The following is a 16,830-nucleotide window of genomic DNA, read 5'->3' as shown; positions in this document are numbered from 1 at the left end:
AAATTGATTTTTGACCCAATTATGAAACACTTTGAAAATAAAGCTAACCTCATCTCTAGTTTTCATTAAATAAATCCATTTCATACAAGATGCATCATCAATACGTGAGACAAAGTATTTAAATCTATTAAAAATAATAGGAATTAGATCCCATACATTTGAATGAACTAAAGAGAAAATCCTACTTGACCATTTCTCCACAAGAGGATAAACAAGTTTATGGTGTTTAACTAAGACACAAGCCTCACACTTTTTAGGTTTTTGACATCATTAGACTCGACTGACATAGGTAATAAAGACTATACGATTAGAGTCGAGGGATGACCAAACCTACAATACCAGATGTAAAGGTCTTCATTCTTGACGGTTGACACTAAGACACTAATATGACGAGTGGGTCTACAGGTATAGGCAGATGGGTCTTATATGTTATGGGCCTTTGGTCTTAATTTTTCAGCCTTTTATCTTTATCTCATGTTTTCCTTATTTGCCCCTTAACCTTCCTTTAGTTTTTCCATCATGTAAGGGTATATATGTAATTTTACATTTTCTTCTATTATTATAAATAAGAGAGGACTGGACATACCAACCCCATATGCTCTCTTTCTCTAAAATTCTCCTCCTTCTTAACAATCTGGATTTGATCAGGGATAATTGGTTGGCTTTCAGCAGGATCTAACAGAAATATTCTTATCAAAGAATGGCTCGATACACCATTGAATATATGTTTTTAAAAAAAAAAGAAGATAAATTTCAGTGTTTTACATATTTTCCCAATAATTTGTGAAGATTGTTGTTGGGCCAAAAGGTAATTCTGTCCATTGCGGGCCCAAATGCCCAAAACAAATCCAATACACCCGATGTCGTATGTAATTTGTGCTTGGATGATATGGCAAGATTGTTACTCAAAAACCTTGATTGGTGCAAATACTTGCAGATAATCGTAGTTGGAAAAAAAAAAAAACATAAGCATACCTCATATAAATCTGAGAAAGCCAATTGATTTGAAGCATCAGATAATGCAGAAATTGCAGAAACAGAATATTTTGATTGCAAACGTGTTCCCTCCAAACATATCCTCTCCAATGATGGGTAGACATCTCTGCAACATAAAAGTTCAAAACAATAACTTTGTGGTGTAAAAAATTATTTAAACAGGAAAACAACCAAGAACTGATTAAAAGTAGTGACTGCATAGAAGCTAGAAGCAAAGTCTACTCTATTAGATCCTTGACAATAACAGGTGTGGAAAAAAGCAAAATTAATATATTGACACAGACAATATGTATTGAACATCATAATACCATTTGCATCATTTCTTTGCCCAGTAAGATTAAACATTACAAAACATAAATAGATGAGGACATTAACTGTGGCGAGGAACTCACAGAAAATAAGTAGCTAGTTTCTTTTCTTCTTCTTATTTCACTAGTTGACTACAGAAATCAAACCCATCGCATTATGATAACACCAACTACGTAGCTTTCGGTCATCAAATAAATAGAATATGGTGAGAAGCATCCTCAGATAGAAGCTAGCTAACACAATCAAAGGTCCATCCAAAATATCTATCTCCTATTCCTTTCTTTTAACTTTATCTACTGCACACTTGCTTCCTACTTTTATTTTAAGTTTACCTACCACACAATTGCAAGCCCTATATACTGATGTAGAATGATGCAAATCCAACTATGTGACTAAGATCTAATATAAAATCAAAGTTATATAAAAGAAAATCACCAAGCTATATGTAATGCACATGCAAACAATGTGAAGCCCAAGAGATGACGGGTATGAGACGGGTATGATCTGAGGCCAAATCATAGTCATCAGCCCTTTGACCAAACAAAACGCTTGGAAAATAGGGCCCAAGGAAGATAAAGATCTTCCAACTAGCATAGGAATAATCCGGGCTCAATAGGTAAAATTTTGAAATCCACGCATGAGTTGAGTCCGATAATAATGGGAAAGGACTAAGGTGGCACTTAGGATCAGGTAAAAAAAAAAATTCAAGAGAGGACAATGAAAGATAAAATCTTATCTTTTTGGATTTGAAGATTCAAAGGAATCTACCACCTACAAACATCAAGCATGGAGTAAAAGAGGAAAGATCTTAGGGACGAAGGATAGAGTGGCTTCACACCCTCTAGGCTTCTATCCAAAGATCTAGCCCTCACAACGATGAAGGAAGATAAAAGGAAGAAAGGATCTCTACGAGGCCTCCTTAGAAATTTCTCCAAATTCACAAATTAAAATGTCCATATTATCAAGAAACATAAAAGAAAGTAACATAAGACAACTAACTGACAAAATGGTCTAACATAATCCAACCATCGGATGGCCCCATGATGGGACACAAGACGATCCAATGGATGGACAATCATGTAGACCACGATTAACAGTGAGATGATCTCCAAATATGATCCATGCCATCCATGTTGTTCTAATGCTCACCGATGACCACTAGTGATCACCATTAGTCGCCTAGCCAAAGTGAAAGTGCCGATGTAGCCTGTCGACGCCTACGTCTCTGATGTGTACGGAGTGGTGGTGTGATGTCCACATCATATACATACTTGTCTATCTATCATCAAAACCTTATACCAACAAATTCAGGTCAGCTACATGAATCCTTTTACATCATTCCACTCCAACAAGGGTCATAACTTCCATTAGACCATAGGTCTTCAACTCTTTTCTTACTACCTTCACCCATGTCCTTTTGGGCCTTCCCCTTGCCCTATTGGAGCCTTTAAATTGTACCAACTCACTCGTAACTGGAACAATTCTTGGTCTCCATTGCACATGACCAAACCATCCAAGTCTACTTCCCTCTATACCTATTGGTGTTGCTCATAAAGTACCTCGTATGCATTCATTTCTAATTCTATCCTTGTCCTACAACCGATCCATCTCAACCTACTCATTTTACCTCCACTCATCCTATGCACGTGTTCCTTAACTGCCCAACATGTTGTCCCATAAAGCATGGCTGGTCTTAAAGCCATCCTATAAAATTTTCCTTTCAGTTGAGTGGTAAGCGACGATCACATAAAACTACAGAGGCGCATACCATTTCTTCCACCCCACTTGGATTTATGGGCAACATCCTTCTCAATCTCTCCACTCACAAAATACCGACCCAAGATATCAGAAGTGGTTATTTTGGGAAACTTATTGGCCAACAATCTTAACTAATTCCTCGTTCACGTTCCTATTGTTGCAAAAATTGCATTCCATATACTTTGTTTTACTCAGAATAATTTAAATTCTTTGGATTCTAAAGCACCCCTTCAAAAATGTAGCTTTGTGTTCATGCCCTCTCGTCTTGTCAATCAAAACTAGTGTTCGAAATATCGATACTATCGGCCGATATATCGGCCGATATTATCGTTATCGGCCCCCAACAAGACGATACCCGGGCGATAACACCGGGAAGATACCAAAAATGCAAAAATTAAGATATCGTGCGATATCGCACGATATCGCCATGCGCATAGGAGGAGAATAAAAAAAATTTGAATTAGAAAAAAAAAAAAAAAAAAAGGAAAAATCGGAGAGTACCAGCGAAGATTGGTGATCGGAGGTGGGCCATTACGATATATCTGTGGAGATTTCTCGGAGATTCCGGCGAGAAATCGGGCCAGATTGAGGAACCCCTTCCTCCGGAATGAGAATCGTCGCCGCCGCGATCTTCGGAATCTCTGCGTGTGTGAAGGAGAGGGAAAACGAAGAAGAAGGGCGCGGACATGGGGTGAAAGGGGGTTTCGATCGTGCGGTGGGTTACGGAGTACGCTCTTATCGTACTCAGTAAACTCAGTTGGGCCAACCTTTAATGTATGTAGTCTATCCACACCGTCCATCCAGTTTCCTTTCTAATTTAAGGGGTTGATACGTAAATTTAAGAATTTTAAGGGCCCACCTTAAAGGAGTCACTCTTTCCACTGTTTTCTATGGTGGGGTCCACTCGAGCTCTGGATCTGACCCATTTTTTGGCTAATGCCAGAAAATGATCTCTTCAAATGTATAGACGGTGTGGATACAAAAAATACATCATGGTGGGACCCACGTAAGTTGGTCACGTGGCATTGGGGCCGTCAATGACGGAAACAGATTGGATACTCCCCTGACACCAGCCCGCGGATGATGGTTGGTGCTCTATGGGCCCCACAATAATGTATGTATTTCATCCATTCCGTTCATACATTTTTAAAGATCATTTTATGGCTTTAGCCCAAAAACTAGAGGGATATAAATCTCAGGTGGACCACACCAAAGGAAAACAATAGTGATTGGATATCCATCATTTAAATGTTCCTAAGGCCCACTGTACTGTTTATTTGACATCAAATCTGTTTATTAGGTCATAAAGACCCAGATGAAGTTTTTTCACAATTTAGCTAGTGTAAGAGCAAGGGCCAACAAAATTCATAGTGCAATGGTTGACGGTGTTAAGGTGGACGAGAAAGCTAAGGTGGGTGAGGATATTGTTGGGTTCTATCAATGGTTTCTATTCGGGGAGGGTGTTTTCAGGTCGAGGATGCATTGACTCTTGAGTGTACGACTTTAAAGGAAGAAATCATGGGTGTCGTGGCTGAGTTGGGTAGAGATAGAGCGCCAAGCCCAGACGGCTTCCCACTAGCCTTCTTTCAAGTATTTTGGTGTATAGTTAAGTCCGATGTTGTGACATTCATGAGGGAATTTTTTTAGAGAAGTAGGCTTGCAGCAAAATTGAGTGCTTCTTTTATAGCATTGATTCTAAGGAAGAAAGGAGCTGAAAGTTTTGAAGGATTTTAGGCCAATAAGCTTGATTGGGGTCCCTTAGAAAATTTTAGCAAAAATCTTGATGTCTAGGCTCAAACTAGTTCTCAGGAAGATCATCTATGAGTTTCAAGGTGCTTTCATAGATAGTGCTTTGATTGCTCACGAGTGTTTGGACTCAAGATTCAAGAAAGGGTGCGGTGGCATAGCCTACAATTTAGATTTGGAGAAGGTGTATGAACACGTAGACAGGGAGTTCTTGGATTATATGGAAGGGCGGCTTTGTTTTGGGTCTAAGTGGAGAAGCTGGATATTCACATGCGTAAGTTCACCAAGTTCTCGATCCTAGTCAATGGATCACCTAGGGGTTTCATCAAGTCTTCAAGAGGCCCAAGGCAGAGTGACCCTCTATTGTCGCTCCTGTTTGTTGTCGTGGCAAAAGCCCTTAGTGGAATGTTGGAGAAAGGCATCTCTTTGGTTGTGACAAGCAGATTAAGAGAGGACAACAGTGATCTTCAAGTCTTGCATCTCCAGTTTGCGAATGACACTCATCTGATATGCGATGTAAATGAAGTTCACGTAGATAACTTGAGGAAGATTTGAACCAGTGTTGGGGTTAAAGGTGAGAACCCTCTAATATGTGAAATGTTGGGAATCAGTATTCTGAAGTGTTGGAAAAATTGGCAAACAAGTTTGGTTGTAGGGCGAACTCTTTTCCTTCCACCTATTTAGGGCTACTTTTTGTGTACTAGGAAGCCTCCCAAGCACTCATGGGATCAGGTGATTGAAAGGTTTGAAAAGAAATTTTCATCTTGGAAGTGGCATCATTTATCTTTGCGTGGTAGGCATGTATTGATCAACGCTGCCCTTTCAAATCTTCCACTTTAATTTCTCTCTTCAAGTGCCCTATGGGAGTGATAAATAAGTTGGAGAGGCTTAGGAGGGATTTTCTTTGAAAAGATGCTGAGCAAAAAGAGGAAATTTCATTTGATGACGACGGCCAAAGTCAAGTGGACATGTGGTGATTAGGAAGTTGGCAACCATGAATAAGGCACTTGTAAGCAAATTCCTTTGGAAATTCAAAGTGAAAGGGGAGAGCTTTTGGAAACAGGTCATTATGAAAATTTATGGGGTTGACGAGTTGGGGTTAGTGGCTAAAAAAAATCATCATCATATAAGGCCGCAGGGAATTGGAAGGCAATTGTGGAGTTGGAGGCAAGGTTTAAGGTAGGGGTGGGATTTTCTATCGGAGGTGAGCATCTTGTTGTAAAGTTTTGGGGTGATGTATGGTTGGGGAACCATCCTTTAAAGGAGTTACCAAGGTTAGCCTCGGTTTCTTCATATCCAGGTATTTCGGTTGCCCTTTGCTTTTCTCAGCTAGGTTTGTCTGGTGTTTAGACTCCGCTTTATAGAAGACATTTGAAAGAAGAAGAGGTTGAATTCCTTGCTTCTTCGAAGCAGCTTTTAGGAATTGGACTCAGTTCGAAATGGGATTTGATGACATGGCTACTAGAAAAGCCAAGGTCATTTTCAGTCAAATCTTTCTACTCACTGTTAATCGGATCCCCATTAGAAGAAGCTTCGACTCACACTTCTTTTATTTGGTCCTATGGTGCCCTTAAGAAGGTTGCGGTCTTCACTTGGTTGGTGGGTTGGAACAAGGTCATGACCATTGACACTCTCCCTAAGAGAGGTTTAGTCCATGTTAATATGTGCTCTCTTTGTTGGAAGGATAACGAGTCGGTTGACCACCTTTTCATTCCTTGCCCATTTGCGCGGGGGGGCTTGGGATAAATTCTTGCAATTGTTTGGAATTTCATGGGTGATGCCAAAGTCCATCTTGGATCTCTTACGAGGGCGGCATGGTGGAGGGGTCGGAAAGGTTGGGAGGCATGTTTGGAGGTTGGCTTTGCTTACGGGGTTGTGGGCGATTTGGCCGGAAAGGAATAACTAGTGCTTCAACAACTCGTCGTATGCTTATCGACAGTCTTTTCTAAGGCCAAAAACTTTGTAATTGCGTGGGCATCGGCTTGCCTACCTTAAGAGAGTGCTCTCTTTCTCTCCTGTTATGGGATGAGTTGTATATTTTGTTTATTGCTGGCCTTTTGGTCCTATTTTAATAAATTTGTCATCTTTTAACAAAAGAAAAAATAATTGGGAACTCAATTGTCCCTCCATTGGTGGTCCTCACATATGTTACTGCTCCCTCATACACACCCTTAATCATGTCAATATATCATGTTGAAACTCCTTTCTTTCTCAACACCCACCAAATTTACTCCCAAGAGACCCTATCCTAAGCTTTTTCCAAGTTTAATAAAGACCATGTGGTGATCCTTCCTCATCTCCCTAATATATATTGTTCAAAATCCTTTCTTGCCCAACATTTACTAGATTAACTCCCTAGAGACCCTATCATAAGCTTTCTCGAAGTTTAATAAAAACCATGGATCCTCGTCTCTCTATTTTCTCCATCAATTGTCTAAGTAGGAAAATAGCTTCATTGGTAGACTTAGCTGGCAATGTCGTCATAATCATTATTTTGTGGTGAATCGTAATTGGGGATAAATGGTATCATATCATAAATCGTATGATATTTCCGATTTTCTTTTAAATATCCTAAAAATATTTTTAAAAAGGTTATAAATAAATAAGAAAAAAAAAAATCACATCAATCATCTATTTTCTTACGAATATAAACAAAAACAATGATAATTATGACATTATCAAGTAATGAACTATATACAGTGTATAGTAAGTGTATAGAGTGTCATTGTGTCAAAAACAAGTTCAAAACATAAACCCTTTGCCTATATAAATTATTTTTTTTTAAAGACATTTGGCCATTAATGTACAATGTATTCACCAGTAATTTCTATAATAATAAAAAAACAAGTCCAATAAATCTATTCTTCGCCCTCACTCTGTCCATCTAAGTCGGTGCCATTATCCTCATCATCACTAATATCAACATCGATGTTAGCATTAGCAATAGGGTCATCTTCGTTTTTTAGAATTTATGTCAAAATAAATTCATCTTCCTCCTACTTTTGCTTTTCCATTTGTTTTACTTCTAATTGAAAGCTTTCTAGGACATACAAAATAGTTTATGCTTATTAGTTTAACATAAATAAACGAAACTATTATGTCTACAAGAATTGGAGTATTTCACAAAAATTGGAGTATTCAATCTCTATTGCCCAAGTCTATTTCTCTTTTAGAATGTATTTGCATGAACATATAGTTTCATAATTAACCATGATATATTACTATATAATTATTAACAACAGTTACAAACAATTAACAATTAGATTCATGAAATGAGCTCAATAATTTTTCAACTGTTCGAAAGTGCTCCAATTGCGCTTACAACTAGTAGCACTACATGTTAAACGAAAAGTATGAATAGCCAACTTTTTTAATTCTAGACACTCATTTCCGCAACTCTCCCACCATAACCATATGAAGCATATAATATAAAGATTAAAGAACTAAATATTGAACTAAATAACCTGAAAATCAAAATAGATATTTAACTAGGTAAAGTACATAAACAATTTACAAGAAAAATAATTCAAAAGTTACTTAGTTGCTTTATTATTTTTGTTAACTTTGTGGTTTCTCTTTCAAACAAGTCATAGGCCCTTTTAAGTGTGCCCCTCTATTCATCAACCATGACCCTTTGCCTTGAATCTGGGAATGGGATCATTCTATCAATACAATCATATAGGCCAATTTTGATTTCTTAATCCACATCCAAGTTCTCATCTACTGAAATCTTCGATCTATATGGTAGGCCACCACATCTAGAGGTCTATGGAGCCAAAGATTCCATTGCTTACCAATTATGTCTCAAATTGTCCAATATTGTTTTCTTACCTTCTCTGAAATTCTTTACTATAGTATCTTTCACCCAATTCATTGCTTCATAAATGCATCCCATGGTTGACCTCTCATCTAAATCAACCAACCATTATAGACTTAACCAATGAGAGGGTAGTCTTCAAACCAGTGTTTTAAGTAGCAAATAGCGTGTAGCATAGCATTCGCCCCTTTGAAGCGTGAGGCGTAAGCTACATAGCATGTAGCATAAGCTACATGCAACTTCTAGATTTTTTAATCAAGGTACTTGGTTACACCAATGCTATGATATTCTATACTAGATTAGACTAATTAATGATGAAATTCAAGAAAATTTAATGATATTTGGTGCAACGAAATGCAACCTGAAGTAATAGGAAAGGGCAGCGATTAAGTATAAAGGTAAAGAAAGAGCAATAAAATTGATTTAATATTGTTATTTATATTATTTTACTAAAAGCATTAAAACGGTTAACTAATTTTTATTGGAAATGGAAAAATGTAACAAATCATTGAAAACATCATGTGAGCTACACGCTATGTAGAACATAGCATGTAGCATAAGCAAATTATGAAGCGTAGGCTACATGCGACCTAAGCTATTTTCATGAACTACGTAGCGTTAAGGCTATGCTACACTATGTAGCGTAAGCTACACACTACATAGCATAGCTATATAAAACACTGCTTCAAACAATACTTGATGGATGGCCAAAAATCTATATTGGGTTAAGACTATATCATGCACATGCTTTCCCTTTGTGATCTTGGAAAAGTTGCTCTTCACATTCTTTTGAGGTAAATATCGACTTCAAACCAATCAAATTCTCATGTATGCTCTTCAATGTTAAACAACACTTAGCAAATTGTGTTATGGCTAAGGTTGTCATAATAATACAATTTACGATTCAAATTGTATCATATACATGTACAATTCAAATCACACACTAAAATCACAACTGGGGCTAAATCATACAATCCATATTTGAATCGTATGTGCGTGATTCAATGAAGAAGAAAAAATTGGTGAAAACATTTGTACAGAATCAAGCATTTGTACAACCCACCCACATTATAAAATCAGTTTTGTGTTCTTCTGAGCAAGAGAAAAGACTCTTGGGGATTAAAAAACTTGGAGAAAGAACATCACATATCTTTTTCGTCGGTAAAGGTTGTTTTTAACTTGATTATGACATGATACAACACAATGATACATTTATATATAGTATACAGTTGATCACATGATTAATGGCACAGTTAGATTGTTATTTGTACATATTAGGGAGAAAATGGATGATTGTTGTGTTTTTCTTTATTTTTCTGATTTATTTAGATTTTTTTTTAGTATTTTGATATTTTTATGAAAATATATATATAAAAAAAAAAAAAAAAAAAAATGTTACGATTTACGATATGATTCATGAGACAATATGATTTAGACCTGACTATGACTTACAATGCGATAATGATTATGACAGGATTGGTTATGGTCGATTTAGTCAACTTACCTTCTATATGCTTTCTCATCAAAGACTCAACAATGCTTATAAATGTAGATCGTTATAGCCCTTGCCTTCGCCATAGTCTCCGCATCAATCTATAATTTTTCAATGTCCAAAAGCATAAGATTATACAAGGGGCTGCACATGGAGACAAAAATAACTTTCTTCCTCCTCTATCAACATTTACCCGCTTTTATGTGTGAATACACTATCCATAATAACTTGTACAGCGTTCTCCTCACCAACCGCATCAATAATGGACTCAAGTAATGCTAATAAATTATCCGCATTCTTGGTAATGTCGGATATATGAATGGATTTCAAAAAATAAAAAGTACCACTCAGACTATTAACCAAAAAGTTGGTAATAGACCGATTCACTCCATCCGTCCACTCGTCCGATGCGATCGTGCATACTGTTTTTTCCGATTCGTTCTTTTAAACTTCAATTGAATTCTCTATGTTCTAAACCTCCAACTTTAGAAACTTGTTTCTTACTTCATAATAAGTCGAAAGATTCAAGTCCAATCCGAATACAGCAATTACTTCCATCATCAATACAAAGAAGGGGCTCTTCTCAAGATTAAATGGAAGAGCATTCGCGTATAGAAAGTGAGCAATAGCAAGAAATGCACTCCTCTCTTCTTCTTCTTTTAATTGGCTTGTTGCTTTTCTTTTCCCCACTCTTTTTTCCAACAAAGTCATCCATAGACGTCCTCTTACTTTTTCCTCTATCATTCTCACTCAATTCGCCCATGACATGTATAATTGGATCTCTTCCAACATCATCCATGGCTTCTTCTAGTTGTTTTTCCACTAAAATTATTACCCAACTTCTTAATTTTCCCACTACATCACCTACTTGTGAACATATGATGCTATATTTTTCTTTGTTCAAGTGGGGTGATGCTTCATTCATAATAGACCTCCTCAATAACTCTTCCCACAAAAATTCCATTTTAGGTGAAAATTATTATTTTCATCCACCTTTGAGCAATACTCTCATGTAGGATCATTATCCTTGGACTTCTACAAGACCTTTAACAACAATCAATACAACCCTACCTATTAAGAAAAAAACAATGATTAAGCCTTAAAGTAAGCATCTAAATCATTAAGATTGAAAAGAATCTTAAAGTGCACAAAAAACAAAAGAAAAAGACAAATGTTGAAAATTTTCAACTTATTACCCTAAAAAGGGGAGAAAGGAAACAAAAAAATTATATAAATATTTCATTTTTTGTACCTATTTTGATGTGGAATCCCAATGGAGAAAGCGGTGTTCAATTCTGTTAGCTGACAAAAAAGGTATGTTCAATTATGTCCTCCAGGTTTTTTTATTAAGCCTAAAATACTCAAAAAGCCCTCTCTCTCTCTCAAAAGAAACAAATGAGGGCTTCTTTTTTTATTGTGGGTCGGCTTTGCAAAACTTTTAAAGACAAAAGACTCCAAAAGGGAAACATTGTTGGAAAAAAAAAAAAGAATTCTCACCTCCTTTTGTCAATGATTTACAAAGGAACACAAATCGTACGCTTCCAAACCTCTATTGCTATAACATCTGGTCCAAGGGCCTTTCCTATTTTCATCTTTCTCAAAGCTTCTTTTCTTTAGATAACCTAATCTTGTGGAAGTATCTATGAACTATGACATCACTTGAGTATATGGTTCCTTCTATCCCTATCATCTCAGAAGCTGTTTTCCGGTTAACTCTTCTTGGGTTGGGATGCACCACTCCACTACCTTCACCGACACCTTGCTTGTCAAATTGGCTTGGAGATTTGTGATTGTCATTTAATAAGTTTTGAAAATAAATTCTCCTCCTTTAATTGACCTCAGTGTCCTTAACTAGTACTTTCTGATCATCGCTCTTAATGCATCTAACATAATTTAGGTACTTGCTCTTCCACTCATTTTTGCTAGTTTGAAGACATCATTCTCACTTTCTCGTCCCCAATCTATTGTAAAGATCACCATTAGCCTTAAGTTTAGCCTCAATTGCAACTTTCTTAGCAATCTTTTTGGCATTCTTATGTTGTTCAAGATTTTATATACATATCTATTTATAAGAAATAAAATTAATATACAGGGCTTGATAATTCAACAAACATTCAAGCATCATTTTCTCATCCTATGGCTGCTAGATATATTCCAATTTGCATCTATATCAGCATCAGAATTGCTTTGACAAAAGGAAAAACACAGTATCATTGTTGATATTGCAGCAAAAACCGGTCATGGAACCTCCCATCATATCTCTTGATCAAATTAATAAAACCAGCCAGCTAGCCGTGGATCCAATATTTCTACTCCAACATTCAGCTTGTCATGGATCCCTTTCTTCCAATGACATTCAAATTACTCAGTAGGCAATGGAAGAAAATCTTCACATTATCTTAGTTACAAATACAAATTGGTTTCAGGGTTGTCATAGGACAAATCTTCAGATTAGTTGAGTTAAAATTTTCGTGCTTTGAAAGATTTTCAGAGGCTTAGGAACAAATCTCTTAATTCAAGATAGTTACAGCACGTCCAAATCTATCAACAGGACCAGAAAAAAGGAGTGCTGGAAGTTTCTTAATTCCTTTCCTTTGCTGGATCCAGGCATCTATCTCCATATTCCAAATCCAGATGTTTACAATTATGTCCAGTTGAAGCCCTCCTGATTATGTTCCATCCCAATTTTGCATAAGAGCTGCAACTAGAGTTGTTACCAACAGTTTCCCATCATTTTCAAAGGAAAAGGTCAGGAATAGATCTACATGGAGATGCAGAGATCTTTGTGCAGCAAATTCCAACAGGAAGGAGATTGCGTGCAGATTTGGGCATGCAAAAAGCTCACGGGAATACCATTGAAGCCAATCTTTTCAGCTGAGGGCAGGAGAACGATGCATCAATGGCCAACTAGCATATCCAATGGAATATTCAATTGATTTAATATATGGAATAAATTATTGGAAAACAAAAGAATTGAGCTCTCTGCTAAATACCTCGTTTCAAATGAAGCTTTCTGTTGTTTATAAATACAATGAATCAACTGAAACTCTCACGTTCGTTTGAATATTCATATACAAGCAAAGCAAGACAAAAATTACCTGAGTTTCATAGAAATATGAGGGCCTGCCTTCGCTAACATCTGGAGTAGTTTTCCATTTAGTGAGTAACCCTCTGAGAACAACCTCAGTAAATGTTCTTCTGATCCTCTCAGCAATGACGGAAAAATGTTTACGATTGTCTAATTCAGGAAAATAGCAAACAAAAGTTAAGTTAACAATGAAAACAAATACTAATCTAATATGTAATAATACAATACAAATATGGTAAGAGGAAGCTATGATCTAATAACGAGCTACACGAATGAAATTGATTCTAAAAGTCCAGACCAACGCCACAACCACAAAGAGGTCATGACATCTGGAAACTGTCACATTTTAAGAAATGTTAATCCATCCTCTTCAATGCAAGCTCCGTCTGCTTTCTTCAAGAAGAAAAACAGAAAAGGTTGGGGTGTAAAGGAATGCAGGTTGCAGAGCATAATAAAAATGCCAATCAATCTTGGGGCACTCATGTCCCCAATTTTGGATTTTCATAATTTTGTTCACTCCTGCTCTGGATATGTTATTATTCTTCTTTTCCTTTTTCCTTCCAAGAATTACTTGTATGACATCCTAGAATGAGCATCACTGGCAAGACTATAGTTGCATGAAGCATGAAGTGAAAGAGCAATAAATTCAGGTGTCAAAGTAGGAAACATGTCCCGAAATGTTAGCAAATAACAAATGCAGGAGGGTGAGTTCGAAGCGCGATTTGAAGCGAGAGCAGCAACTGGTTAGGAGGATCACACAACTAGGGGCAAGACATCAGAATTCTTGTTTCATTTTCATTGGCTCGCCATTTATTAATCTTATTGCCTGTTTGGATTGCGGGAAAAGAAAAGAAAAGACAAGAAAGATGATGAAGCATTTTTCTCATGATGGAACATTTTATTATGTTTGGAGAGCAAACTCAATAGTGGATTCTACATAGCATTCATTACCCTTTCCCATAGTAAAATTCTCAAGCACAAGATAAGAAGTGACTATTGCCTCACAAATATGAGATTTACACTCGTTATCCAAACAAAACTCCTAAAAATGGAATCCAGGAAATCCATGATTCAATAGTGCTCATGGAAAATAATCAATGGATAATTATTACCTAATTCTTTTCTTTTCTGACTATCCAAACAGGCCGTTAGGGAGAATTGCTAAATCATGTCCAGAGTTTTCTCGTGTCACACGAAACTGACGTTGAGTGAATCAAAATGTTGAGTACCCTTCCCAGCCAAAGACCAATTGGCCATTGCCATGTGGCTTTAAAATGTTAAAATGAAAACGTAAAAAAGATGACATCACAAGGAGATTATTTTCAGTTGTACCCTTCATAGAAAGAAAGAATTCATGTCCTACATGTCAAGTACACCCATAGATTTCTAACCATTGGAAAGGACATAAATTCTTTCTACCATCTCCCTCCCTCCCTCGTACTTGTTAGTTGACTTGACATAGATAGTCCAATAGATTTACTCTCTTTTTCACATTTCAGTATATGTATTCATTTGAGTGCTTGTTAGTTGACTTGACATAGATAGTCCAATAGATTTACTCTCCTTTTCACATTTTAGTATATGTATTCATTTGAGTGCTTGTTAGTTGACTTGATACAGATAGTCCAATTGATGTAATAAATATAATAAAATTTTAAAGAAATTGGTAATAAAACAATTCCCACCACTCGTAGTATTTTTACATATTTTTTCATAACATTTTCCATCTTTTTCCTTTGTTTTCTTATTATAATATATATATATATATATATATATATATATATATATATATATATATATATATATATATATAAAAGAGAGTTCAGGGGGTTGTGCAACTACATATGCGCACAACACCCCTTGAGTCGCACAGGATCGCTGATGCCATTTGACATCATTGCTTCATACATTTCCAATCAATAAGGAGATAGGATCTCTCCTTATCAAGTTTGCAATTGACATAGTCAAAAGCTCTCTTTATCAACTTGCAATTCACATAGTCAGAACCTCTCTCCATGTCAAGTATTTCTAAAACCCAAACAATTTTTTTTAAAATTCTTTTCATAATGCATATTTGTAGTTTGAGAATTCTAAGAATTAACAATTTTGTTAGAATGAGAGCTGTCAAAGAGTCAGATTTGAGTCTTGTCCTAGAAACGTGGACTCATTTGATCAGGTTCAAGTCTTAGTCTTATTTTTTTAGTCCCCTGCCCCAATGTCAGGTCACTGGACCTCGGATCCAAGTGAGTTCGGGCTGAGTCCGGAATCCGGATCAAATAAGGCCATCTATGGATTAGAATGCACACATATATCTCTTTGACACAAGAGTGGTGTGTAAACGAGCTACGTTACATGCATGTCACTTAGCAAAATCTCCCTTCACTTTGATTGGTATGTTGTGATCACGTCAAACTCTAGAGGCACATCTCCACTTCATCTACCTAGCTCTAATTATATGAGCAACATGCTTCTTAATCTCACCTCTCATGAACTATCGACCCAAGATAAGAAAAATGGTTATTTTGGGGTATAGTTGCACAAAGAATGAAGTGAAGTGGCAATAGATTGGGGTGGGAGAGCAGGGAAGCATCTGTTTTAACAGGTTAGCATGGCGAAAGAAACCAGAAAGGGAGATCGAATGTGGAACACAGGGGTTCTCAAAAGGGGAATCCAATTTGGATGGATATAGAGTTGCAGCTGTGATCAGAATCCGTACACAAGTATATAGGGAAAGGGATGATTGTGGAAGAAAATCCGAAAGGGTGGATGGTAGTTCGAAGGAAGAAGATTGAGGTTTGGAAGAAAGGTTCATTCCCAATGACGGAACTTACAAAGCTTCTAACCTTGTATGTCAGTTGGATTCTTGGATGGATGGCTCCTGATGAATTTTGAGAGGGTTTTCAACCGAGCTAGAAAAGTGATGGCAGTCATTATCCCTCGGCATTGAAACTCCCCGACATATCATGGTTTTGCTTTTATTCGAATTAGTTGGGAGGAGGAAATCGAGAAGGCAATGAATCTATTAAGATGAAGAAAGCTTCAGCGGCAAGAAGTTCGGAGTTCAAAAGGCACGTTTTGGTCCTGAGGTAAAGAATAGGGAGGGCTTTAGACATAAGGGGTGAAATCAACGAAGGGAATGTATAGAGGATTGATCAAATTGTTATGAGTAAAGAAAATCAACTCTTCAATGGACCGAAAATGAGGGTGAGAAATCGGACTTTTAGAGAGATGCTGATAGATAACCTTTGGGAATGGGAATACGGAAAATACTCAGAGGAGTGAGATAAGGAATATGACCCAGACATGGGAGGGAAAAGCAGTATGGAGGCTTTGAGAAATCTTGGACAACTCCTAGAAGGAACTTGAATTCAATTTTGTTATAACAATTGAGCCAAGAATTTCAGTGGAAGTCATGGGACGGCGGCTAAAGGAAAATTGCAATTTAGAAGAAGAGGATTGTACAATCAAAATGCTTAGGGATGATACAATATGGGAAGCAGTCGAATCTAAAGAAGCTGTTAATAATTTTTTCATGTGTTGCAGCCTATTTCGGGATGAAGTGGTGAAAGAAATTAAATGTTGGGAGAACTAGTCCATGTTTGGAGGGGAAGACATTTGGATTCA

At 36.8% G+C, this 16,830-nt stretch overlaps 1 protein-coding gene across 1 annotated transcript in view; it reads right to left on the bottom strand.

The window, feature by feature from the left end:
- LOC131237513 (sister chromatid cohesion protein PDS5 homolog B) overlaps positions 1–16,830 on the bottom strand; it is a 126,321-nt gene that overhangs the window by 43,291 nt on the left and 66,200 nt on the right. Inside the window, exons 13-14 of the mRNA XM_058235333.1 lie at positions 13,217–13,356; positions 976–1,102 (exon numbers count right to left, since the gene is read on the bottom strand). Of these exons, the coding sequence (XP_058091316.1) occupies positions 976–1,102; positions 13,217–13,356 (267 nt within the window). The remainder of the gene's footprint in view (positions 1–975; positions 1,103–13,216; positions 13,357–16,830) is intronic.

Source organism: Magnolia sinica, chromosome 2, assembly GCF_029962835.1.
Source record: "Magnolia sinica isolate HGM2019 chromosome 2, MsV1, whole genome shotgun sequence".
Classification (NCBI taxonomy): Eukaryota; Viridiplantae; Streptophyta; class Magnoliopsida; order Magnoliales; family Magnoliaceae; genus Magnolia; species Magnolia sinica.
The sequence above is the reverse complement of the archived record's forward strand: the minus strand, read 5'-3'. Positions and strand labels throughout refer to the sequence as shown.